The following is a 25,637-nucleotide window of genomic DNA, read 5'->3' as shown; positions in this document are numbered from 1 at the left end:
GCAATCAGGCATATAACACAAAGGAAAACGTGCAGCATTAAAAAAAATGACTGCAATAGAAGAGTTAATAAAGATCTGCCAAAAATGTTTTTTCATTGGGTGGAACAACATAAATTATATTGGAAACTGATGTTCAAGGTTCAAACTCTCAATATTTGGAAGAATACACAGATGGTCCTCATTCAGCAACCACTCATTCAGTGACTGAAGTTAGGCTAAGGCTGAATGAGGGAACTGTTCCTCTGAGTTGTGGCCATCACAGTGGTGCTGTAGTCACATGATCATGATTCAGGCACGTGGCATCCGGATTGTGTTTATGATGGTTGTAGCATCACATGGTAATATGATGGCTCTTTCTGACTTTCACTGCTGACTTCCAACAAAGTCATTGGGGAAGCCAGTAGAAGGTCAAAAATCAATCTCTGTCTCTAGTTATCGTTATCTATCTATCTATCTATCTATCTATCTATCTATCTATCTATCTATCTATTTATCTATCTATCTATCCATCATCCATCCATCCATCCATCCATCCATCCATCCATCCATCCATATCTACCTAGCATATCTATCTATCGTCCCTATCCTACTGTTTCCATTGATATGTACTCATTTTATGTGTTGATGGCCATGTTATACTTATTTATATCCATCTATTTGTACCAATCTCATGCGATAATGTCCATGTCTATATATGCCTGTTACCTTGTACATGTCGACAAAAAAAATAAAATGAAAAATAAAATCTATCTATCTTATCTATCTCTACCTATCAATCATCTATACAGATGCAACTGAGTGGGATTAACCTCTAACAAGGTAACTGGAACTGCAGCAACTCCCATCAGCACAGTCAGTTGATGTTGTGCTTTATGACCGCAACACTTAACAAAAAAGCTGCCACTCCCAATTGCCATTGTTAAGTCTGGACTACCTGTATTACTCTTCAGGAAGTAACAATTTCATTCATAATTTTCTTAATACATGACAATGGGGTTTCAAATTTATTTATATACTAGCATATTTACCATATTTTTCAGAGTATAAGACGGACCTTTCCCCCCCTAAAAGAGGGTGAAAATTTGGGTGCATCTTATATACCGAATGTAACCACACCCACCCACTGGCCTCCACCCTTTGACCTCTGCCTCCCAGCAATTTACCTGCAGCAAACAGGGAAAATGGGGGCTTGTGGAGGCTGCAATAGGTTATGGCCAAGATGGCGAACTTATTGCATGCGTGCCACAGGTGGCACTTGGAGCCATTTGTCAAGGCACATGAGAGGTTGCCCTATCAGCTGGCCAGTGCACATGCGCGCACTAGCCAGCTGAGCTCAGCCTTTTTTAAGCCATTTTTTGCCATCCCCAGGCTCCAGAGGCTTTATAGGAGCCTAGGGAGGGCAAAAACAGCCCCCTCCCCCCTCCAGAGGCCCTCCGGAGACTTCAGGAGGCTTCCCTGAAGGTTCCAGAGGACAAAAAATGACCCAATGGACAAACCTTCCAATTTGCTCATAGAGCCGTTTTTAGTCCTCCGGAGCCTTCAAAGAAACCTGAAGGTCCCTGAAGGCTCCGGAGGACTAAAAATGGCCCTATGAGCAAACCAGAAGTGATTTCCGGTTTGCTCCTAGGATCGTTTTTTGTCCTCCAGATCCTTCAGGGAAGCCTCCGGAAGGCCCCTGAAAACTCCGGAGGGCTTAAACCAGCCCTACGAGCAAACCGGAAATCCATTCCCATACTTCTGGTTTGCCAGTAGGACTGTTTTTTTGCGCTCTGAAGGCTTCAGGGAAGTTCCTGAATCTTCCGGAAGGCCTCCGGGGGTGGTGGGGAGACTGTTTTCGCCCTCCCCAGGCTCCAGAGGCTTTATAGGAAAAAGCATGCAAAAAATGGGGGGAGCGGCTGTCATGCATAAATGTGCGCTGGGGGAGTCACGCATTGCATTATGGGTGTGGCATGCCCATGCACGACCCCTGCACTCCCCCCGCTTATGGCACACGAGCCAAAAAAGGTTCACCTCAAAAAAGGTTCGCCTACAGCCTGAAATAGCTGATGATTGGGAGGCCCCTGCTGAAATTGAAAGTGAAACTTGTTGTTTGCTGCATGAGGCAAATTGCTGGGAGGCAGAAGCAGATTTTTTTTTCTTGTGCTAATCAGGCTTTTTGCTGCAAGGAGGTAAGTCAATAACTATAAATGCCTATAGAATGCTCAAATTATTAGACTTATTTTTTAAAGACAACTTATTATTGTTCTAGACAACCTAATAAAATGAAGAAACTTTTTAAAATAAATGATTGATCTGAAGAGGCCCAATTCTATTGTATCTTCTTTTAAATAGCAGAGAATAATTATACTTCCAGAAAGTCACATCAATTTTAACAGCATCTGTACAAGTATAGTCTGAAATGCAACACCACAAACAGTGTATATCATCTGTGCTGTTTGTTGCAAGGAGGCAAATTGCTGGGAGACAGAGGCAGATTTTTTCCCCTTGTTTTCCTCTCCAAATGCTAGGTGCATCTTATACTTTGGATACTTCCAAAAAATATGGTATATAACTACCCAACTCACAAACATGTGACTGGGAGATTTACAGCACAACAGTTCAAAATTCCATATCAGTCTATAACATGGGTGTCAACTCACAGCGTCATGTTGCCGTCATGTGACATTTTGCAACGTTTCCCCCTTTCATGGAGCTGGAGTGGGCCTGGTCTGCGTGTGACACATCCATTCCATGGGCTGCCAGTTTGACACCCCTGATCTATAACAATCAAAAATGAATAAACCGATAAACCCAAGGAAGTAGGAGAACATCTCTTTAATCTCATACAGCTACCTTGCATGTTGCCCCTGGGATCCCGAAAGCTGGTGAGAAGACCTTCTGAAAGAATAATGTTCCAGATGTCAGGGTCCACAGCAGAGAAGATGTACCACCAATTGGATCCTGTTAGGAGAGATGGGGAGATGGGGCCCTCAGAATCCCCCAGCTATGCTGGCTGAGGGATTCTGGGAGTTGAAGTCCACAGGACTTAAAGTCACCAAGGTTGAAAAACACTGCTATGGAAGGAAATGCACAAAATAATGTTGTTGATCCCCAATGGAACAAACCAAAGTCTCTGATAATTTTCGTGATCTTCTGTAAGCAAGGAAATATCTGATTCTGGCAATATATCACAGACAGACTAGCCTGGATAGGTTTTCCCTCTTTTGTATGACACTGAATATTTCCCTCCATTGTTCATCTTCTGCTGGCAACTGTCTGATAAATGCGGATGCAAAAAAGAAACACATTGCCAGGAGCTGGTCTTTGCTTACTGTCCTCTGAAGGATCCATGAAGGTGTTCTTCTCCAGTTGCTTAAAGCAAAAGTGGTCAGCCTTTGGACCGATGTGCAGATCCCCCTGTGCTTTGATGTTGTCCCTGGAATTGCCCATATTCAGTAATGGACAAACACTAAAGGGTGGGATTAGTGACAGAGAAGCAAGTGAGGAGCTACAGAAAACAAAGCAATGATTGTGACATCATTGGACTGAGGCTGAATTAGAGAAAGTTGTTTATAAAAAAAAACAACCTAGCTTTTCAGCTGCATAAATCTACCCCGAAAGAATTTATGCCCGTTTAGTCTTAAAGGGGCACGGTGGCTCAGTGGCTAAGATGCTGAGCTTGTCGATCAGAAGGTCATCAGTTCGGACTTCCGGTTCCGGCGGCTACGGCGACAGGCAGATCGCTGCCTGCTCCAGCTCTCCCGGTGGGCTTCCCCCGCTTCTGGGGGGGCACAAGACGCCTTGGAGGGGCGTCTTGCCGAAGGAACGGCTCGCGGAGGGTCCTGGCGTCGGCGGCGGCTGGCGGGGGCTCCTCCGCTTCGTTCTAGGCATCGGGGAGCAGTTTTGGAGGACGTGCGTGCGCACGCGTCTCGCCCCATGCCGATCGGAGAACACACTTCCGAACGAAGCAGCGGCAGTATGGTGAGAGGCTTCCTTTCTGCATTCCTTCGCTTTTGAATTGATGAACTTTTCAGCACTTTTAAAAAGTTAAATTTTCGGATCCCTGCTAGAGGTGCGGCTAGAGGGAGGGGGATTTCCCCCCCTCCCTCGGACAAGCGGCTTGAAAAGACTTTCCTTCCATCCCCAGAGAGGAGGAGGGGGGAGAGCCAACTAATGATGCCTCACCCCTATAAAAGTGATTTTCATTCGACCTAGCTCCAGAACTAATGGATGAACTGAGAACTTTTTGAACTTTTAAAAATTTTACTATGCCTCTGAGCCCAAAGCTGGCAGGGCAAGATGGCACACTTCCGTTGTCTTCATGAACTGTGAAACCTGACTCCACCTTTAAAATTCAGGCTTCCGGTCTTTGTCTCCGAGTCACCCAGAGGAATTTCTTGTGGATTGCTACTTTCTGAACTCTTTGGAGAAAAAAAACTTTCATCTACTGCTAGAGTGACTAAAGAAATCCCCATCTGTTTGGATCCTCTGCCTTCTGAATTCGCCTGCCTGCTCTACCTCTCCAGCTGCCCAGTCTCTACTTTGACTGATCTCCTTGCTTCATAAACCATGTCTCCAAAAAGACCACCTCCTGGAAAGCCTGGCTTTGCTACTTCTGCTCCAACGTCTGCAACGTCTAGTCCAGCTACACAGTTAAAGATATCAGAATTGATGCAACCCAAGACTACAGAGATAGACTTCCAACAAATGCTTCAACAAATTTTACAAGGCCAGGAGGAAATTAAGAAACAGTTAAGGGAAATGAAAGATGAAATTAAACAGAATCAAGCCCAAATCTTTAAGAACTCACAGAGACTGGACCTTGTGGAGGGTGGGGTGGCGGAGGCGAGGGGGGGGGTAGAGGCCTTACAGAAGGGGAACAAAGAACTTGACATCCAACAAATGAAAGCAGAGTTTGAAAGAATGTCCTTTTATCTTAGATTTCAAAATGTAATAGAAGCAGATGGGGAAAATATAAGGGACATTATGACTAACATTCTAGCTGATTACATACACAAAGATAAACAGCAGATGGAATGGGAGATAGATCTAGCTTATAGAGTGAATTCAGCATATGCCAGAACACATAATGTACCCAGGGAGGTTCATATTAAATTTCTTAGGAAAACCACAAGAGATGAAATTCTGGGTGTACAAAGGGGGCAAACACTGACATACCACGATAGGGAGATAACCATTCTAAAGCAGATTCCCAAAAAAATTAGGGAAAAAAGGAAAAGTTATTCGCAATTGGCGAATAAATTATACCAGAAGGGGGTGTGGTTTAGATGGTTGATGCCTGAAGGTATGCTGATATTCTGGGAGGAGACAAGAATCAGAATCAACACACCCATAGAGGCACAGGCCTTTATGGAAAAAAACAAAGCGAACCTAGAAAAAACAGATGACACTACAACGGTTATACAGGACACGGGAGGGGCCGGAGCTCTGCCAGCGGGGGGTGAAGGGGCAACACCAAGAAAGCTCAGATCACAAAAATAAATAAGAAAACCACAATGTTATAAACAGACCGAAAGTATTAATGAATTTACAACTAGACTATATATTATAATTATATAAACTGATTGAAAAGTATTTTTTCTAGAATTAATATGCTGATTTTTTTTATGACTATGTAATAAGGTTTGATATTTTGATGTAACCTAGGAGTCTGGAGGGAGGGGGCGTCTGCCATACTTGCAACTGCCAAAATTTGTAACTATTCCACTTACCCTTTTCCGCATAAATGTTTTTAAAAAAACCAATAAAACTTCTTGAAAAAAAAAAAAAAAAAAAAAGAAGGTCATCAGTTCAACGGTTCGAATCCCTAGCGCTGCGTAACTGAGTGAGCTCCTGTTACTTGTCCCAGTTTCTGCCAACCTAGCAGTTCGAAAGCATGTAAAATTGCAAGTAGAAAAATAGGAACCACCTTTGGTAGAAAAGTAACAGTGTTCCGTGTGCCTTCGGCATTTAGTCATGCTGGCCACATGACCACGGCGACATCTTTGGACAGCGCTGGCTCTTCAGCTTTGAAACAGAGATGAGCACTGCCCCCTAGAGACGGGAACGACTAGCACATATTTGTGAGGGAAACCTTTACCTTTAGTCTTAAATTCAAGGACTGGTGGATAGAGAAATAATGTCAAATGATAGTAGGAAACGGGTGGTTTTTTTTTTGCACAGATAGCCAGTATGTTTTGCCCAATATCTCAGACGGAATATCTTCCCAATCAACCAGATCCCCCGATGGATACATCTTGTGTTTTGCTACAATAATTTGCTGGAAGCGTACAGAGAATAGGACTGTGCATACTTCAGAGAGGATTGGAACGAGTGCTTCAGACCTCATCTTCTGTTACTAAAATAGCCCAGATGCTTTCAGACTTCTGCACAATCCTGGGGGAAAATAACCATTCCTTTGATAGGAATATTGCATTAAGTTTAATAAGTTAACTTCTTAAATAAATGGCATCAGAGACAGCCCCAGGATTGGAGGTTTTTTAAAAATAAAAATGACATGAGGTCTCCCCCTTTCCTATGCAGCTGTGCTTGAAACATCATCATTTTATAATTCTCCAGAGAAATTAATCTAGTCTACCGAATGCAAAGAAACTTTTTTCCAGGTCATTTCCGAGAGGCTTTCATAATGCTTTGAAAATAACCAGCAGAGTATTTGGAAAAGTCTTTGTTTAAAACCTGAAGTGGCTTGTCTGACTAGTTCTTCATTTGAAAGAACAGGTTGCTGTGCACAAGTCTGTTCAGAAAATGTTCCCTTCTTTCTGCTGCTGCTTTTCCAATTCTTAAAAGATCAGGAACTGAAACAGTCAATAATGACTCAGAGGCAACAGCTGTGCTTTAAAAAATAGTCTATAAACGACAATACCTCACAATACTTAGCACCAGTGGTGGTTCCTACGAGTTTGGCCCGGTTTGGCTGAATCGGTAATGGTTTGGCGGCATGAGTCACTGAAACCAACAGTGACCCAGGCCTGTCACACCCCCGAACCAATTCTCCTGGTGGGGCCATAGGTATTGCCATCTTGTTTTTTGCTTCTGTGCATGTGCAAAGCAATTTTTATTGCATTGCGCATGTGCGCACCCCAACTGCGCATATGTGGTGCGCCCACAAGCAAACCGGCAGTAGTGACTGCCGGAACCCACCCCTGCCTAGTACACTGGAAAACATGGAGATTCAGTGCTCCATTAATGTAATTTATTTTATTATCTTTTATTTATATCCCTCCTTTATTGTTTTTTAAATAAATAACTCAAGATAGAAAAGATGTCTAATACTCTGCCTTTCTCTGTTTTATATGTAAAAAAGGCACTGAATCAAAGGGAAAAATGTTGGTGCTTTGTCCTCATCCCTAAATAAAATGGTTGTAATAGTAATGAAGTCACATTTGCAAAGGAAGATACCAGATGAGTGTACAAAATGAAAATTAACTTTTGTAATTAATTCCATCTTTCCTGTTCAGCGAGTGTGAGTGCCAGAAATGTTAGTACTATGTAAGAAAATTCAGGTAAAAGATAGCATCACTTTAACTCTTAAGTGAAAACCCTAGTCATCTAAACATTGCATCCAAGCCGAGAAATGTGAGCAGAATACAATACTAGTTGGAAATGTTATTTTTGGACACCATTGTATTTACTTTTTTAACATAAAGATAATTTTCTCCATCGTACTTTCTAAACAAATGTGGGGGGGCGGAGTCTCTGTAAATGTAATTATCTAGATTACAAAAATGCCAAGACAAAGCTTTTGCACAGCATAGGATTTGTTAATACTTCTTTACTTTTTTTAGCTGCATAAATCTATCCTCAAGGTGTTTATGCTCATTTAGTCTTAAATTCAAGGACTGGCAGATGGAAAGAAAAATAATGTCAAATGATAATAGGGAACTGGATTTTTTTTTTGCACAGATAGCTTCTTCTTAGTCATATGAAAAGGGCAGTTGGATGGTGAATAAATAGAACTTTATTTGGTTAATGGGGTTATGTGAAAGCTGTCCCTGTTTCTACCACAGAGATATCTCCCAGGACCATGTCTTTATATTTACTTTATTGATTGCAGCATATGTTTTGAAATATGACTTGGGTTTTAAAAAAAACATTGGGATATATAGTCTCTGAATTTGCCTTTATTCCCCAGTCAGAAAAAGCAGTTTATGTAAGGGTGATAAAAAATAGAGTGATGGAGGGAAAACATGCATGCAGTTCTCCTTTCTCTATCCTGTCTATTTTTAACAAATAGGTATAGAATTCTGAATCTACATCTACTTTTTCATGTGGCTACAATTCCTCTTATTCAGGGTAATAGGTTGAAAAGTATATAGTAGTAACGTTACAGAAGGTCTTAATCCAAAAGAGTAAGAGACAGAAAAATAATTCGCACTAAATCAAAGCCAGTTCAAGTCCTAATTGAAGGCCCAAAGAGTGAAGACAAGAGAGGTTTAGGCAAAAAAGATGAGTAGTATACTATGAAGGCTTGTCAGGTAGCCAGTGTCCAAGTGTCCCTAGCAATAAGGAGGAACCGAAGGAGGAATCAAGGCAAATAGTATTATGTGATCCACTAGGAAATTATATTGGCGTAACACTGCTGCTGGTACAAGAGAAAGAAAGAAAAATTAATTTTCCTTTAAAAAAAATAGAATGTAAGTTTTAATTTATTGTTAACCAGTGTTTGCTGTCAAGAATTTGGATAGGATACTAATCTAAACTGAACTTTTCCTTACTGTTTAAGAAAAGATATCAATATCAAGAATATATCTCAATTTTTTTTCTTCATGCTGAGGAAATAGATATTTTTTTCAGCCTATTTTGAAAGTAAAGTATTTTTGTCTAGGTTTTAGAAATTCTCAGAAGTTTTACTATTGCAAAGTTTTTTTTTAAGTTTTAAAATTACTATTTGCATTTTATTCTTTCTATAATGGTCTGTCACCATAATAAAAATTAAATTTGATGTGACTGTTATGAGTTAAATGCAAACAAGTTAGTTAGAGTTGAAAAAGTCCAAATTCGGGATCACTTTGACAACAGTAACACCCCCCCCTTGTTTTTCCCCAAATAACTTTATTAAACATTACAAATGAAGAGAATAAAAATCAATGAAAACAACAAAAGCTACAAATAACATTTATAGAAAGAATTGGGGTAAAACAGAAAAAAGGGAGAAGGGGAAAAAAGTAACTTCTCCCTTTATTCCAGAAGGTAAAATAATTTTAATAGTTTATTGCTGTCTCTAAATAAACGATAATCTCTCTTCTCCCCAATATTCGTCTATTAGATAAGTAAAGCAAGGGCCAATAGTTACATCACTCCTTCTCTGTCAGCAAAAGACTACTAAGAGTAACCAAATTCACTATTTTTTTTTCTTTTAAGCCTGGTTGAAAAAACCAAAAATAAATTTAATTTTAAAATTAAGATTATTCTTAAACCTGTTAAAAATGTCTCAGAAGCACTTTTCCCCTCATCTGCATTTCAAAGCAAAAATCCTTCAGAAGGTTAATGGATTTCTTTTTATCAATGTAAAATTTATCCACGTGTTTGTCACTTTTAAAAAAGTCCTTCACAGCTCTTAGCAGAGCTGTTTTAAACATTCAGAAGAGAAAAAAACTCTATAAATCAATTTCCTAATTTAATATTTGTTCATCTCCTTTAGGGAATGAGTCATCCCCGCAGATTTATTTGTATTATATTTAAATTTCTCTTCAAATTAATTTCAGGGGTATTCATTCTAGCATATTTATTGCTTACAACTTTATTAGAAAAACTTTGTTCTGACAATGTTAGCAAGGCTGTTATCCATTCTGTTGAAAGGGTTTACCATAAGGATTTCTATTCTATTTTCTTTATCTTTGGGATCAAGTATACAGCCTTCTAGGTTTCCTTATCATAAAATAAAGGGAAATAATCTATATAGTAACTGTGAGAGGGATCTTGGAGTCTTAGTGGACAACCATTTAAATATGAGCCAGCAGTGTGCAGCAGCTGCCAAAAAAGCCAACACGGTTCTAGGCTGCATAAACAGAGGAATTGAATCAAGATCACATGAAGTGTTAATACCACATTATAATGCCTTCATAAGGCCACACTTGGAATACTGCATTCAGTTTTGGTCACCACGATGTAGAAAAGATGTGGAGACTCTAGAAAGAATGCAGAGAAGAGCAACAAAGATGATTAGGGGACTGGAGACTAAAACATATGAAGAACGGTTGCAGGAATGGGTATGTCTAGTTTAATAGAAAGAAGGACAGGGGAGACATGACAGCAGTGTTCCAATATCTCAGGGGTTGCCACAAAGAAGAGGAAGTCAAACTATTCTCCAAAGCACCCGAGGGTAGAACAAGAAGCAATGGGTGGAAACTAATCAAGGAGAGAAGCAACTTAGAACTGAGGAGAAATTTCCTGACAGTTAGAACAATCAATCAGTGGAACAACTTGCTTCCAGAAGTTGTGAAAGCCCCAATACTGGAAGTCTTTAAGAAGATATTGGATAGCCATCTGTCTGAAATGGTATAGAGTTTCCTGCCTAGGCAGGGGGTTGGACTAGAAGACCTCCAAGGTCCCTTCCAACTCTGCTGTTGTATTGTATTGTAATCTCTATTTTTCCCTGAGAAAATATTTTCTAGATAATTCTAATTAAAATACTATAAATAACTAATAAGTAGAGTATATAATAACTAAATAACTATAATTCTAAATCCCTCTGGCCCCTATTCCATAATTAACTTTCCAAAAACTATACAATCCATACTGTTTTGCCTCATAATCCACAAAACAATCAAATATTTTAAAATGTTTTCAAAACAAATGTATACCAGCATCTTTGAAGGAGGTGGAAACATACCAGATGTATACAGTAAAATTTTGCCAGTACAAAGACTCAATCTCTCCAATATGCAAAAAAAGCAAAACAATCCAAAAAAAGTAATTTACGCTACAAATCAAGCTTAAAATTTGTAAAGGATGCTTTGGGAATGTGACCTTGATGTAATCCCAAACTCAGCCACTTCAGTCATAAACTGACTGTAAAAACAATAGTTTTTCCTGCCTACTCAAGACTAGTGCCTGTCCGAAGTCAAGTGGATGATCTTGACAATATCTTCTTTGATCTGGAAAAGCACCAGCTTGGATCCATCATTCAGGGACAATTCCCCTCACAAAAGCTCTCTTGCAGGCCAGTGAAAATGTGGTACAATGTAGTTGTATTCCCAGGAAGGAGAAGTTAGATTTCAGAGGACCAAGAAGGTAGCAAAGATTAGATAATTTGGTTGGGAGAGAATTAAGATCATTCTTCCCTAGCATTTCTCAGAGTATATCTTTCATGATGCAAATACAGGTAGTCCTCAACTTACAACCATAATTGAGCCTAAAATTTCTGGTGCTAAGTGAGGCAGCTGTTAAAGGAATTTTGCTCAATTTTACAACCTTTCTTGCCACAGTTGTTAAGTGAATCACTGCAGTTGTTTAGTTAGTAACACGATTGTTAAGTAAATCTGTCTTCCTTATTGACTTTGCTTGTCAGACGGTCACAAAAGGGGATTGTATGACCCCGGAGCACAGCAAACCATCAGAAATTTGAATCAGTTGCCAAGTGTCTGAATTTTGATCACATGCCTATGGGGATGGTGCAATAGTCATGTGTGGAAAAACGGTCATACGTCACTTTTTTCAGTGCCATTGTAAGTTCAAACAGGCATGAAATGAATGATTGTAAGTCAAGGATTATCTGTAGACACTTGGGTGTGTCCAATCACACTTGGCCATTTAGTTTGGAAAGATTTCTATCTATAGGTGAGGAAAAATAAAGGAAATTTCTCGGAAGTAACTCTCCTCTCCATGTCTTTCTTGATTTTGGGGGTCTGACCGAAAGCCAGCAAGGCATCAGCTTACTATGGTTTTTACAGGAAACACATTTGCTTGTTGATCTCATATAAGGCAAGGCCATGTACTGTAGTTCCACCACAGCCTTTGTAAATAGTGGTTTCTATTTCAGATATCTACAAAATTCACTCATGTCTTCGTGTATATATTGGGATGGGCTGCTGGGGGTTCGTAGGGGTTTGGGAGAACCTCTAGCTAAGATTCTATGCAGTTTGGAGAACCCCCAAATTCCACACCTGGCTAGCCCCACCCACCCCTCCCGGAATGCCAACGCAGTTTTGGATGCAGTTAAGTGCAGGGTGCGCGTGGAGGCTTGGAGAGGGCGAAAAATGGCCCTGCCAGAAGTTCAGGAAGGCTGGAAGTGAGCGTCTTTCAAGCTTTCAGAGGGCCTCCAGAGCCTGGGCAGGCCGTTTTTGCCGTTCAGGAGGCTTGAGGAAAGCCTCCGGAGTCTGGAGAGGGCAAAAACGTCCTCCCGCTGTGGTGCAGGAGGCCGACTAGGCCACATCCACCTTAGCCAGGCCTAACCAGCAACCGGGCAGAGAAGCCCTTGCTAAATTTTTTGAAGCCCACCCCTATATATATATACCAATGTGAATTTTCCAAACTGTAGATGGAATTTCCCACTTGCTTGGATACATGTGACATAATCGAGACCTGTCAGAAACATTCAATAGTAGAGAAATTCTCTCTTGTTTGCAAGTGATCCATAATGTGGAAAGTTGTTATGAGAAGGCTGTTTTTAATGATATCAATGTGGTAGTTGTTAAGACATAATTTTTTAATTGTCAGCTGTGAAAGATCAAATCCACACATGAAGGTTAAATTAAAGTGATTTATTGCTACTCACACCTGTGCACAGGAATAATCTCAACTAACAGAAGGAAGCTAAGCCCAATCCCTCTTGAATTCTGTTGACCCTTACCTAACTATCCTCAACTAAGTTAGTTAGGTAGGGGTCAACAGAATTCAAGAGGGATTGGGTTTAGCTCCCTTGTGGCTATGTGGAGAATGTAGGCTGATTGCTCTTTGAACTCCCATGCCCCCAAGTTCTGCCATTCCTTCAATAGGACTCAATAGGTGGACAAAAAAAATGCCCAATCCAGTCTAGTCATGTGGCTGACCATGCGACAAACTGTAATAATAATACAGAATTTCAGATATCCTGTTACATATGTATTGAGGAAGGACAATTTTGTTTGTAGAATAATCCCTTTTCTGCATATGTGTCCCCTGATCCTGTTCGTGCATATTTGGAACTGGATCCTGATGGATTTCAGTAAAGCTTTTAACTACAAAATTTCAGCTTGTGTTGTTTAATTTTGCAATTTTACAGGAATATTACAGGGAGCATTAACAACAGCACTTTTGGATAGAATGGCACTATTTGATACAACCTAGAGAAAAGATATGCCTGCACCTGTTGATTTGTCTCTTGAAAGGAAATTTAAACAGTAAAAAAATAATCAGTTTTCCTCCTATTCTGTCTTTGACCTGAAAGATCTCTCAACTAATTAAGATGAAAAGCTTTACATATGGAAGGAGGAACTCATTTGTACTAATACGTTTAGAACCAGAGTTTCACATTCTAATCACCTGGGCATATCTTTGTTATCAGTTAAGAAAACAGTCTCTTCACTAGTTCACAGAGAAGTCATGAGCAACAGATTGAGAAAATTGCTTCCTTAGGGACCTAGGAGATAAATTGAATTCAAAAAGAAATAAACAATCCACTCTGAATTTGCATGAAGAATCCTCATGAAGTGACATGCCTACGTATATCTCCTTAAAATTTGGCATTTAAAAAAAAAACTCTCTTTGGACTTTGGGGAGCTTGTAACTATTTTAGAGGGTGCCTTATTGGTCTCCAAGTGCCAACACTTGCTCTACACCAGAGTCTCACAAACTTGATCCCATTAAGATCTGTAGGTTTTAACTCCCATAATTCCCCAGCCTATGTCTATGCATCTTTAACTAGCTAAGGTTGGGAGACCCTGCTCTGTACCATTGCATTTCTCTTAACACTTCTCAATAATTCCCTATACTTTTTTTCTTTTTAATTATTTTCTTCTTCTGAGAAAATGTCCAGTTTAATTCTTTGTATCATATGAGTATCCAACATTTTGGCTTGCCTTGACTGCATTGAGTGGAGAGGAACTGTCTTGAGCAGTATATAAATATATATCATATAGTTAATGTACAGTATGTATGTATGTATGTATGTATGTATGTATGTATGTATGTATGTATGCATGCATGCATGTATTCTGTTTGTGTGTATCACATAATATTAAAAGTTTACAATCTTGTGGGGACATATTACTAGCTCTCCAGGGCTGCATGCAGTTTATGGGTCACAGATTGGACATGCCAGTTGTATAATATTGATTAGAACACATTTAAACGTTACAAATTTGCTTCTTATATTTGGATGTTGGGCAAAGTCCTAATAGTTTTCAGTTGCTATTATTAATTACTAATTAACAATTTTCCTAAAATGATTTGGTAGGCTTAGATGTCAGACATTACAATATTTAATTTAGTGAATAAAATTTAAACTTCAAAGGTTTGGTGACATCCATGCTAGGATTTTTCTTGTTTCTGTAGCGCTGTGTCTGTAAGAGTTGGTTCTATGACTGTTAAGGCTTCTGGCAACTGCTGTGTAAATAATTCATAGCTGCAGATTCCACCTTTATCAAAGAAAAACCTTGCTTATCTCCAGGGTGCTGAGAGGCTATGAAAAAAAAACCTCAGAAAGTCTCTGCCCAAGTGTATCCTAAAATATATTACTTATAAATTGAAAATGATTTGGTAGAATCCCTGTATTACCACAGCTTATATCTTCCCTAAAAGAATTTGGGGAAAAAATCTTTCCGCTCAGGTACTTACCAGTGGTCTGATTCATGTGGTGGATGAAACATTCTCTAGCTTGTTATTTTCAGCTATAAAGTTTCTGAATGGTATCACTTTAGTTGTAAAAAGATAAACGATTCCTTGTCAGTCATGTCTGACTCTTGGGCACAGTGATCATTTCCAATTTCTTGGCTGAGGGAGCCAGCTTTGTCTCAAGACAATTTCCGTAGTCATATGGCCACCATGACTATAAGTCAAAGGTACCGATTAATTTATTTGCATTTGCGTGGTTTCAAACTGCTAGGTGGGAAGATGCTGGGGCAAATGATGGGAACTCATCCCATTATGTGGAGCACGGGTCCCGAACCCAGTCTGTCAGCTCTCTGTCTGAGGGTCTTTAATGGGTGAGCCATCATGTCCATACTTTATTGTAGTCATACTTTAGGCGTGATCTTTTGTAAATCACAGGGAGAGTTGGGTGGTTTAAAAATAAATGCATGGATGAATAAATATGGGTAATCATCTCAACTTACAATCATTCATTTAGTGTCCATTCAAAATTAACACTGCCATTGAAGAAAGTGACATGTCTGTTTTTCTCTACTTATGACTGTTGTAGCATCCCCATGAACACATAATCAAAATTCGGTTGCTTAGTACTGTTCCATATTTATGATGGCTGCAGTGTCCTGGGGTCATGTGATCACTTTTTGCAACATTCTGACAAGCAAAGTCAATGGGGAAGCCCAGATCCACTTAACTAACTTAATAGCTGCAGTGATTCACTTAACAACTGTTGCAATAGAAGTCATAAAATGGGACATAACTCACTTAAGAACTGTCTTGTTTAGCAATATAAATTTTGGGCTCAATTATGGTTGAAAGCTACCTGTATTCCATATAGAATGATAATTTGGACTGATGGTAATAAATTTGTAAAAAAACATTTGTAAATTTTGTTTTCTACCTTCACTTTCAGTTAAGGTTGGATTAGGTTGGAAGAAGAATTTTCTTATAGGAAATTGGTCATTCTCTTTCTTTTCCCGTCTTTTTATTACATGGGTAGTTGATGAGTAATTGCAGTTTGTTTGGGAATTAATTTTGAATGAGTACCCTTAAAACTCTGCAGATAAGAATAGATGGGCAATATTTCCATTTTAAAAGCTATATTTATATCTATCTATCTATCTATCTATCTATCTATCTATCTATCTATCTATCTATCTATCTATCCATCTATCTTCAATTTTCATGGCCTCCCATCTCAGTCAATGACTGAGTGGTTGTATGTGAAAAAACATTGATATAATAATTGTTTAGAAATGAAAGAGACTTCATTATGGATTCTGCACTGTTGAATCTAGAAGAGGCCTTTATTATCCACTCCTACCACCATTTAATTGATATGCTTCTGTGATGTTTAACTAGTATACTCCTATGATAATTTTTGTCTATGATGAGTCAGTTATTCTCTCACTAATTTGAGAATTTATATTTACTTATAAAGGTGGCCCAGGCTCTGGCAAAGCAACCCAGTGTGAGAAATTAGCACAAACATATGGATTCATGCATCTGTCCGTAGAAGATCTGATCCAAAATGAGACAGCATCTGGAAGGAGTAAGAACATCAGAAATATATCTGAGAGTGGTGAACTTATATCAGGGGTAAGATGTGATTCCAAAGTTAATGTAATCTTTACAATGGGTATGTGTGTGGGAGGATAGAAGGAAGAAGCTTGATTGGATAATATAAAAACTAGGTACCATATTTTTTGGAGTATAAGATGTACCTTTTTCCCTCAAAAAAGAGGGTGAAAATGTGGGTGCGTCTTATACACTGAATACAGCATTTTTTTGCCTCCTGAAACCCTGCCCCATTTGCAAAAATGGCCATGCATAGCCTTTACGAGGCTTCCAGAGTGCTCCTGGGGGCTGGGGAGGGCAAAAATGAGTGAAAACGGACCATTTTGGCTTGTTTCCCCCCCCCCCCGCCGCCGCCCCAGAAGCACTCTATAAGCCTCCTAAAGGCTATGCATGCCCTTTTTTGATGAAAACCGGGCCCGTTTTCATAAAAATGGGCTTTTTTTGCTCATTTTTGTCCTCCCCCCCAACTCCCAGGAGCACTACAAGCCTCTTAAAAGCTATGCATGCCCTTTTTTTGACAAAAAAAGAGCCGGTTTTCATGAAAAACGGGCCGTTTTTGGGAGGTCTGCAGAGTGCAAAAACTTTTTTTTTTGAATTTGCCTCTTCAAAATCTTGGTGCGTCTTATACTCCGGTGCATCTTATACTCTTAAAAACATGGTAGGTTCTTTCTCCAGAAATGTGTTTGAAGAGCAATATGTATTAACCAGTGACGTGCGGTGAGGTTTATGACTGGTGAGGCACTGACACAGTGCTGAGTTTCAAATATTTTTAGACTTGTGGACTTCAACTCCCAGAATTCCACAGCCAGGCATGCTCAGTTCCGATTTAAAGCGACAGCATTTGTTTTTCTCCTTTGCTCCTTCTTTCTTTTTCTTTTTCTTCTCCTTCCCCTCCTTCCTCCCTCTCTCCCTTCCTCCCCCTCTCTCAAACACACACACACACACACACACACACACACATACACACACACACACACACACAAGTTGGATTGGACTATCTCTCCTACCCCTTCCCTCTCTCACTCACTCTCAAACAAACCCCCCCCCACACACACAAAAGTTGGATTGGATATCTTTTCCAGTGGCTTGAAGAGTCTTTGCCTGGCTTCCTGCCTCCTCCTGTGGTCTCCTCAGTGCTCGCTTGTGCTCTCCCTCCCCAAGTGTAGTTTGATTGCAGGTGGAGCCACATTGACTTTTCAAATTTGTAATCAGTGAAGCTGGGCTAGATTTTTATATAGTTTTATCCAGCTGTGTGTGTGAGAGAGAGAAATGAATGGGGGCCTGGGGAGGAAGTCACTACACTTGGGGAGGGAGAGCACCAGTGAGGTTAAGCAGAGTCATCCACGGTGAGGCAGCAACTAGCTCAGCTTTTTCCTTTTACTTTTTTTTTTCATGATGAGAGTGGTGAGGCTGTGCCTCACTTGCCTCACTTGCCTCACCTGACTGCACGTCACTGGTATTAACTCAAAACTACCTGTTGTGTTTTAAAGAAAGCAAGGTAGTAAGTTAAGCCCAACAACATAGACATCTTTGCTGCTCTCATTGAGACATTTTTTAAAAGACTCCTTCAATTGAATATATTTGCAAGAGATATGCTTAGTAATGTGCTCGAGTACTTAAAATAATTAGCTCTCAGGGGAGCACTGCCCCCCCCCCATTTTCTAGCGTTTTCCTAGTTGTAAAATGTCTAGGTTAAGAGTCAGTAATGATAGGAATTTTGGAGCACCTTCAATAGGTAAATATGGTAAAATGGTACATGCACATGAGTGCACAAGATATTTGAAATAAGAACATATTAGGTTATGTCTCATTCTAAGGACTTCAGCTTTCATACCAGATGTTAAACCAAACTACTTTGCATTCTTCAATTAAGGATATTATCACGGATCTCTTAAAAGAAGCTATACTTGCCAATATGGAAAACTCCAAAGGATTCTTGATTGATGGCTATCCCCAAGAGATTCAACATGGAGAACAGTTTGAGAATGAGGTGAGCAATCACATCATGCAAAAGGAAGAACTGAGCGGTTGCTTTCATGCAAGATGTCCTTTCCTTCTCCAGGGATCCCTTAAAAATGTTTGTTTGAAATCTTGAATCTATTGCCAAGTAATGTCGGCAAGACTGAATCAGACGGATAATCTCCCTCATTATAAGACATTTTCTTGCTCTAATTCTGTTTGCTCCTGTCCAGTGTTGTCTATTGAAAGTCTGACTTTTTCCATGAACTTCATAATCAACAAATATTATTAGTTATATTGTTGTCAACTTGCAGGACTTAAAAAGCTGCATTTGCTGCATTTCTGCTTTTGATGCAATATGTGGAAAGATGAAGTGCACTCGAACTATACAAAGGATGAGTTTAAAAATGCCCTAATGCAGAAGCAATTGTAAAATGCAACATAATTTCCACACATTATCTGTTGTCTTAGAAACTTCAGAAGTGCCAAAGCTACTGGGTGAAAATGACATCTCTAATTTGCACACACTTTCAGTAACTGCACTTTCAGATTGCTTATTAAAATATTGGCATATTACTCTTCCCTATAAAAGGATGTATGAGATGCTCTGGAGTGATAATTGCTAGGAGGGATGGAATAGAGAGCATATTTCTAATTCCCTCTGAATAAATGATAGCGTGAGAGCAATTAATAAGTTGGAACAGCATCACCATTTCAGCTTATATTATCCCCGCAGGACACCCAAAACTACTAAGTTGAACAGTGGGATCTAAGTCTAACAAACAAACAATGTGATCATAACAAGAGCTAAAGCCACCGTGAAATATTTGGAAGTGAAACGGCTTAGGTGGAAAGGGAAGGTTTTTTCCCATTTCTTAATGGCAGAAGGATCTGGGCTAAATGTGACTTCTGAGCACAACTTTCAGTGGCTCAGGAACATCATAGGGTTAGGAGTAGGGTTAAGGTTGGGTTGGGTTAGGCTCCTCCCTCATGTACCTAAGGAATCAATGCCAGTGATTGTAACAAGTGGAATAAGTAGTTCCTCAAATCTTGAGCCATTTAGGGTTTTAAATGGTAATATCAATACTTTAAATTGAGCAGTAAGTAACCAGTGTAAATTGTCAATACTGACATGGTCCCTTTACTTTATTAGCAGCCTATCTGCAGTACTTTGCCCTAATCAAGGACTCCAATCACTCTTCATGGATAGACCCATACGAAGTGCATCATAGTAGTATGGATAACCCTTGTGATATCTGATGAATTCAGAAACAGTTACAGATGACACTCTAAGCATAGTTTTGCAAAATGCATTTCTTGTCTGGGTAATCAACTGAATCCAGAAACAGCTAGTGGTCAAGGAAGAGTTCCGTTCTGTGAATTTGCTCTTTAAAGGAAATGCAATTCCATTTAGACTGAACTCTAATCCTAAACCCTAATTTCCTACTGATTTAACAGCACATTTGCCTTGCACTTAATTGTCTTTCATTTGTTTAAATATGATGTTTTCTAAAGTGTGTGTTTGTATGTGTGCAGAATATGCATATATATGTATGTATGTATGCATGTGTATCTGTGTGTATGTATCTAGCAAAGCAATTTCATTTTAAATGGAAATCTATGCATTGATTTCATCCTGGTTGGTGTTCATGCATCCTGCCAAGCCATGGTTTATTTAAGCATGCTTTATTAATAAGCAACAGTTGTCTGAGTTTGCAGAAAATACTAGGTGAAAAATAAATTATATTTAGATTACCACAGATTATAAATACAATCATTCATCAAAACTATGGAATCTACATTACTATAATTTATATCACACCGTACTGAAGTTCAGATACAATATGAGCTATTGATTTAAATAATAGATTATAACAAGACAATCACCTTGAGCTTTTAAAAACGAACCTATTTAATTTCCATTTCTGGAAAACATTCAACTGTAAGTGGATGTGTAATTTAGACAATTTCTAACATGTTTTTTTTTAAATCTTTGCCTACTATACCTTGTATAATTTTATTGCCATGACAGAGGCTTAACTATCAAAATGTCTCTTGGGATTAAGCTTCAAACTTATTTGTTACTAAATATACGTAAATAGACTTGCTGTGCATATAAATTTTGACATGGAATCTCAAGTGAATACAATCAAATGGACAGATGGTCTCAAATGATTTTGTTGTTTGGATCAGTCAAACTGTAAATTAGGTTCAACTTAAAGAGTGACATTCAAACATCTATTTTTAAAATCCCCATATGTGTTGATCCTAGCAGCTGGTCCAAATGGTTCTTTTTGTCCTGTACAGAGAAAAGCCTTAAGAAATGGAAGATTACCTTAAGTCCTCCTTAATTCTTTCTCAGGCTGAATAATAATTGCCTGGATTTGTTTCTACAAATTGCCTCTAATTATGAGGATACATTTCATAGGATATCAAAATGAGGGCAAATGGCTCTTGGCACTCAAACTCACTGGAGACCGCTATTTTACAGGGTCTTCATGAAGAGCTTCTGTTCAGAATACTAATGGGCCATCTTCTATTCTCTCCTCTGGAGACCTTTGAACAATTCCTCTACTCACTCTACTCATTCTGCATAGTGGTTGCCATTTCTGCTCATTCACAGAGACCTTTTCACTAAGCCATGCCTTAGCAGAAGCCCTCGTTCCCTTAAAGAGCCTGACTTGTTCCCAGGCACACAAAATTGAACCTTAATTCATGTGCAACCATTCTTCAAATACATGGAGATAGCCATCTTTTTAGACCAAACTGCATGTTATGGACAGCCTCAAAAGATTATCTGGCAACTCCTTTTCATCTGTGGCAAGTGACTGCGGCTATACTGTATCTTCGACATAAAATCCTACTCTTGTATTTCATAAATTTAATTTGCAATTTGTGAAATACAAGAGAATGATTAAAGATCACATAAAATAGTTGCCTCCCCAAACTAATTCTGTGTCTAACTTCTGAAAATTGTCAGCCAACCTGGGACGGTAATGCAATGTACATTTTTCTGACCCTGTCACTACTACCTATTAACTGGAACTGAGAGAAGAGTTGGAAATACCATTTTTTTCTGGTAGAATTCTTGCATTGCAATGACGGATATTGGGACGATTTATTATTATTTTTCTTTCTAGCTCTCCAAGCAGTTTTTCTCTTTAGTATTGGGCATTGTCCTTATCTTTTTTCTTTCCATTTTCTCTTCTCTTCTTTTGTTCTCCAGAGTTTCCACATTGCAACTATGAACTGAAAAAACATCTAAAATGTTTGCAATGTTACAGTGTCTGGGCTTAGAGAACAAATCATTGAAATAACAATATAAAATTAATGATTAATTTTATTAATTATCCAAGACAAGGCAATGCCCAATACTAAAGAGAAAAACTGCTTGAAGAGGTAGAAAAATAAAACAAAGCAAAACTGTCCCAACATCCTTCATTGCAATGCAAGAATTTCACCAGAAAAATTGATATTTCCAACATTGTATGTCTCCTAGCATCATTAATTAATAAAATTAATCATTAATTTTATATTGTTATTTCAATGATTTGTTCTCTAAGTCCAGACACTGTAACGCTGCAAACATTGTAGTTGTTTTTTCAGTTCATAGTTGCATTGCGGGAACTCTGGAGAACAAAAATAGATCCATGTGTTTCAGTAAAAGAATTTCCTCACTAAGATAGATCGTGTAGTTTTAATTTCTGGTGTAGTGGTGCCGCCTTGTGTTCTGTATCAACAGCATTAAGTTCTCTCCAATATCACCTTGTAGTACTTATCTTTTTTCCCCACCTTCCACCTTTTTTTTGTTTCAATAGATAAAATGTGTGTAGGTCTCAGAAATCCATCACAGCAGTTGGTGTCCAAAATATCTGTCTGCCTCACACAGAGTTTATTTGGCTTTTATACAGTTTTAACAAGCAAAGCAAAAGCAGGGGTAGCAACAGCATCTTATTGGTACATTTTCCTTGTCAATATCTAAGACCATCCCAGCCAGAGAAGGGGCTTCACATATCTAAAGGTTCCTGGTACTACCTGGTTCTAATAAACAGTTGAGGTCATCGGTCACTGAGATCACGGAGGCTTGCTGCGCATTTCTGTATGTAACCTTTTCTCTCTACTTACATCTGGTTCTGCTAATTAGGTGAGATCATGGCATTTTTACTGCCCATCTTTACGTAACCCTTCCTCTATTCCTACAAATTTGGGGAGATACAGTACATGTTTAAATTAATGATACTAAAAAGTTTTAAATGTCCTTTATTTAATAAAAATATTTGTTCATGACAACATATCTGAAGACAAGTGAATGTCTCCTTCCGTACAGAGACAAAATCCAGATAGGTATTTTTTTAAAACTATAACTCAAGGATCAATACAACCTCAGCTGAACAGTTTTTCAAAGGAAGTTTATAATCTCATCCCGTCAGAACCACCAGAATCAGCCTTACAAGCAACACTTTAAAAACTTTCTCAGTTATAGTTGTTGTGTGTATATGTAATGGAGGCATAACAAACCTATAAAAATGGTAGTTTCATAATGTGACTTTTAATCCAACATTTCCAACCTGACGTTTTGGGTGACATACAATTTTTTATGTATCCCACACTTTTGTGTAAATATTTTTATGTGACACCTAGAGATGCATAGAAATATTGTTTAATAAAATAAATACAGGATGGTAAAGCTATCTTATTATTATATATCATCTTACCCTGCAACTTAAGTTTATTCTGAAGCCAACATGAGATTAGAAGCAATGACTTTAGAGTTCATGCAATCATGCATAAACCATCCTGGAACATAGTTTTCCTGTTCCTTCTTTAAAATAAAACATGTAGGTAAAGGCACAGGCAATAATTCTGTTTAAATCTTATGTACAAACTCATGTATTTGGCTATCATTTCTGTTCTTATTCCCCAAAAGCAGGGGTGTCAAACTCGCATCATCACGGCAGCGTTAAGTGACATATCAGGACTTCCCCCCCTTTGCTAAACCGGGTGTGGGCGTAGCCAGCACGTGATGCATCTGGCCTATGGGCCGGGAGTTTGACCGCCCTGCTGTAAAGGAAGAAAATTATACTGAACTAATTTAATTAGAAAGGGAACAGTTTAAAAAAAGTGGAAGAACTGATGCCATTTCTTTTTTCCATTTTTTCAGATTGGTGAGCCCTCTCTGGTACTCTGCATGGACTGTTCTTCTAAGACTATGAGTAGTCGCCTTTTGCAAAAAAGCCAGTGCCTTGATGATAATATCGAAACTATCATGAAATGCATCGAAGCTTACTATAAAACAGCTGAGCCACTAATTGCATATTACGAAAACAGAATTCCACTTTTTAAGGTAGATTGCCTTGACTTTCTACTTGCTCTGTCTTCTGTTTATGTGGTAACATTTTAAGGAGATAATTCACTTGTGTCACAAATGTTCTGACATAGTAAGTCCTCTCACTCAGTTTCTACTACTGAGAAGGAATATACGATATATATTTTTGAGTTGCAAGATGCATGTTAGCCTATCCATGAAAATAGCCAGGGAAAATCCAGGAAAGACTAAAAATTTAACTGAATTATATTCTGCTTGATTGTTATGTATACATAAAATGGCCAGAAACGGGGTGGGGGAGGGAATCTAAAGACAAAACATGTCACAGATAAACTATATTCTGGTAGAGAGAAATTCCCTGAGGATGGGCTCCACCATGAGCCAAAATCTCAGAAGACAAAACCTCTTGCAACATTATCCTGGGACGGGCATATTTGCTTCATTCGTCAGATAAATTATGTTTGACTTAGATCCTTTTCTTTAGTCAGTTCTTTCACCTTCATATGTTGGCAGGTCATGTTTAGGGATGACTGATTAGTTGGCCAGTGGCCATATTTTTATTCCTCAAACATCATAAACGAGCAGAAAGCTTGTTACATTCCTTTCTGCCTTCCGGTCTTGGAGTTGATGTCATAGTGGAGAAATAGGATTTATATCTGCCCCCAGGAGCCTGCTTTTCAACCATCTCCCCCCCCCCCCCAAATATATATATATATGGGAAGGTAAAAGCAGAAAAGACCACAGTGTCTTTTGGAGTGTAGTGTAGTGCAGAAAGCAGCTCTGGTTTCTGGGGAGTCTCTCCAGGGTTTTTTCTTGGTCGTGAATCTGAGAAGGATCAGTTAACCTCAAGTAAGTAGTTCACCTAAATGCGTGGCTGTGGGGCTGCACTGGTTGCTCAGAGTGGCTAGTTTAATTTCAAGCAAGGCTTCTGGATCTTGGACATAATCAGGTTCCTTTGTCATCTGGGAAGGACAAAATCAAAATTCTCCCTTACAATTCTCTGGAATTAATATGATAGTTGCAACCCATAATGGAAAAACAAGAACTTTGCACCATGAAAAGAGCGTTCTTCTGGATCAGCCTGACTCATACATATGTGAAAACTTGAGAAATGGCAGATGATTTTCCATTTCTCTAAATTTAAAAACATTGAAATTGAAAAAAAAATTAATCACAAATTTAGCACTCATTATTTTCACTATGAAGTGTGATATAATCTAGAATAGGTTCAGCTTTTGGGTTTTAAATACATTTCTGTATAACATAGCACATGCTAGCTGTTGTTTCCATATACTTCAGTGAAATTTATTTGGCAATTATTTTAGATTACAAATAATTTGGCAATTCAGTCTCCCTTTATTATCCTCTTCTACTTATTATTTAACACTTTTAATTAGAATCATTTCCTTAATTAAGGTATTTAAGTATGCCCTTTTGCAAATTGTCTCACACTTGCACCAAAATCCCCAACTCTGGAATGTATTTAATAGATTAGGAAAATAGCTACTTACTATACTGTTGCTGGTTATTATCTAGGCTATATTATGCAATTCTACTATACAAAATAGGGAAAGAAATCAAATAAATAGAAAATTGCTTCTATTGCCTTTTTCTTTTTTGCTATTACTGAAATAATTTGTCTACTTAGTCCTTTCATATAGAATAGGAAAGTCAGAATGTCTTTGAGAAATTGAGAGATTATCTCCATATTGACATTTAGTGGTTCTCCTTGAAAATGCTCAGCGTGAAACATAAAGCATCAGCTGCCAAAATACCTAAGAACTGATTGCTTAAGATTCATACTTCTCCCTCCCCAGTATGTTTTTCACTTTGAATGTTTTAGGTGAAGAGCAATTTAAAATCTAAGAAATAAAATACATACTGGGAAGAAATGGGAGTGATCATTTCAGTTCAGGTTTGTTTGTTGCCACTGCAGGAGCTTATAAACTAGAAACCCTAGAACAAATGTTTTCAACCTGTTTCATCTCAC

At 38.6% G+C, this 25,637-nt stretch overlaps 1 protein-coding gene across 3 annotated transcripts in view; it reads left to right on the top strand.

Moving 5' to 3' along the window:
• AK5 (adenylate kinase 5) overlaps positions 1 to 25,637 on the top strand; it is a 141,833-nt gene that overhangs the window by 111,043 nt on the left and 5,153 nt on the right. For 2 of the 3 annotated variants that reach the window (XM_081949010.1, XM_081949012.1), the window contains 3 exons: positions 16,226 to 16,383; positions 18,236 to 18,352; positions 23,483 to 23,665. In XM_081949010.1, coding sequence (XP_081805136.1) covers positions 16,226 to 16,383; positions 18,236 to 18,352; positions 23,483 to 23,665 — 458 coding nt within the window. The remainder of the gene's footprint in view (positions 1 to 16,225; positions 16,384 to 18,235; positions 18,353 to 23,482; positions 23,666 to 25,637) is intronic. The other variant, XM_081949011.1, reaches the window with a different exon arrangement.

This window comes from Natrix helvetica (genome assembly GCF_964273705.1).
Source record: "Natrix helvetica genome assembly, chromosome: 3".
NCBI lineage: Eukaryota > Metazoa > Chordata > Lepidosauria > Squamata > Natricidae > Natrix > Natrix helvetica.
The sequence above is the reverse complement of the archived record's forward strand: the minus strand, read 5'-3'. Positions and strand labels throughout refer to the sequence as shown.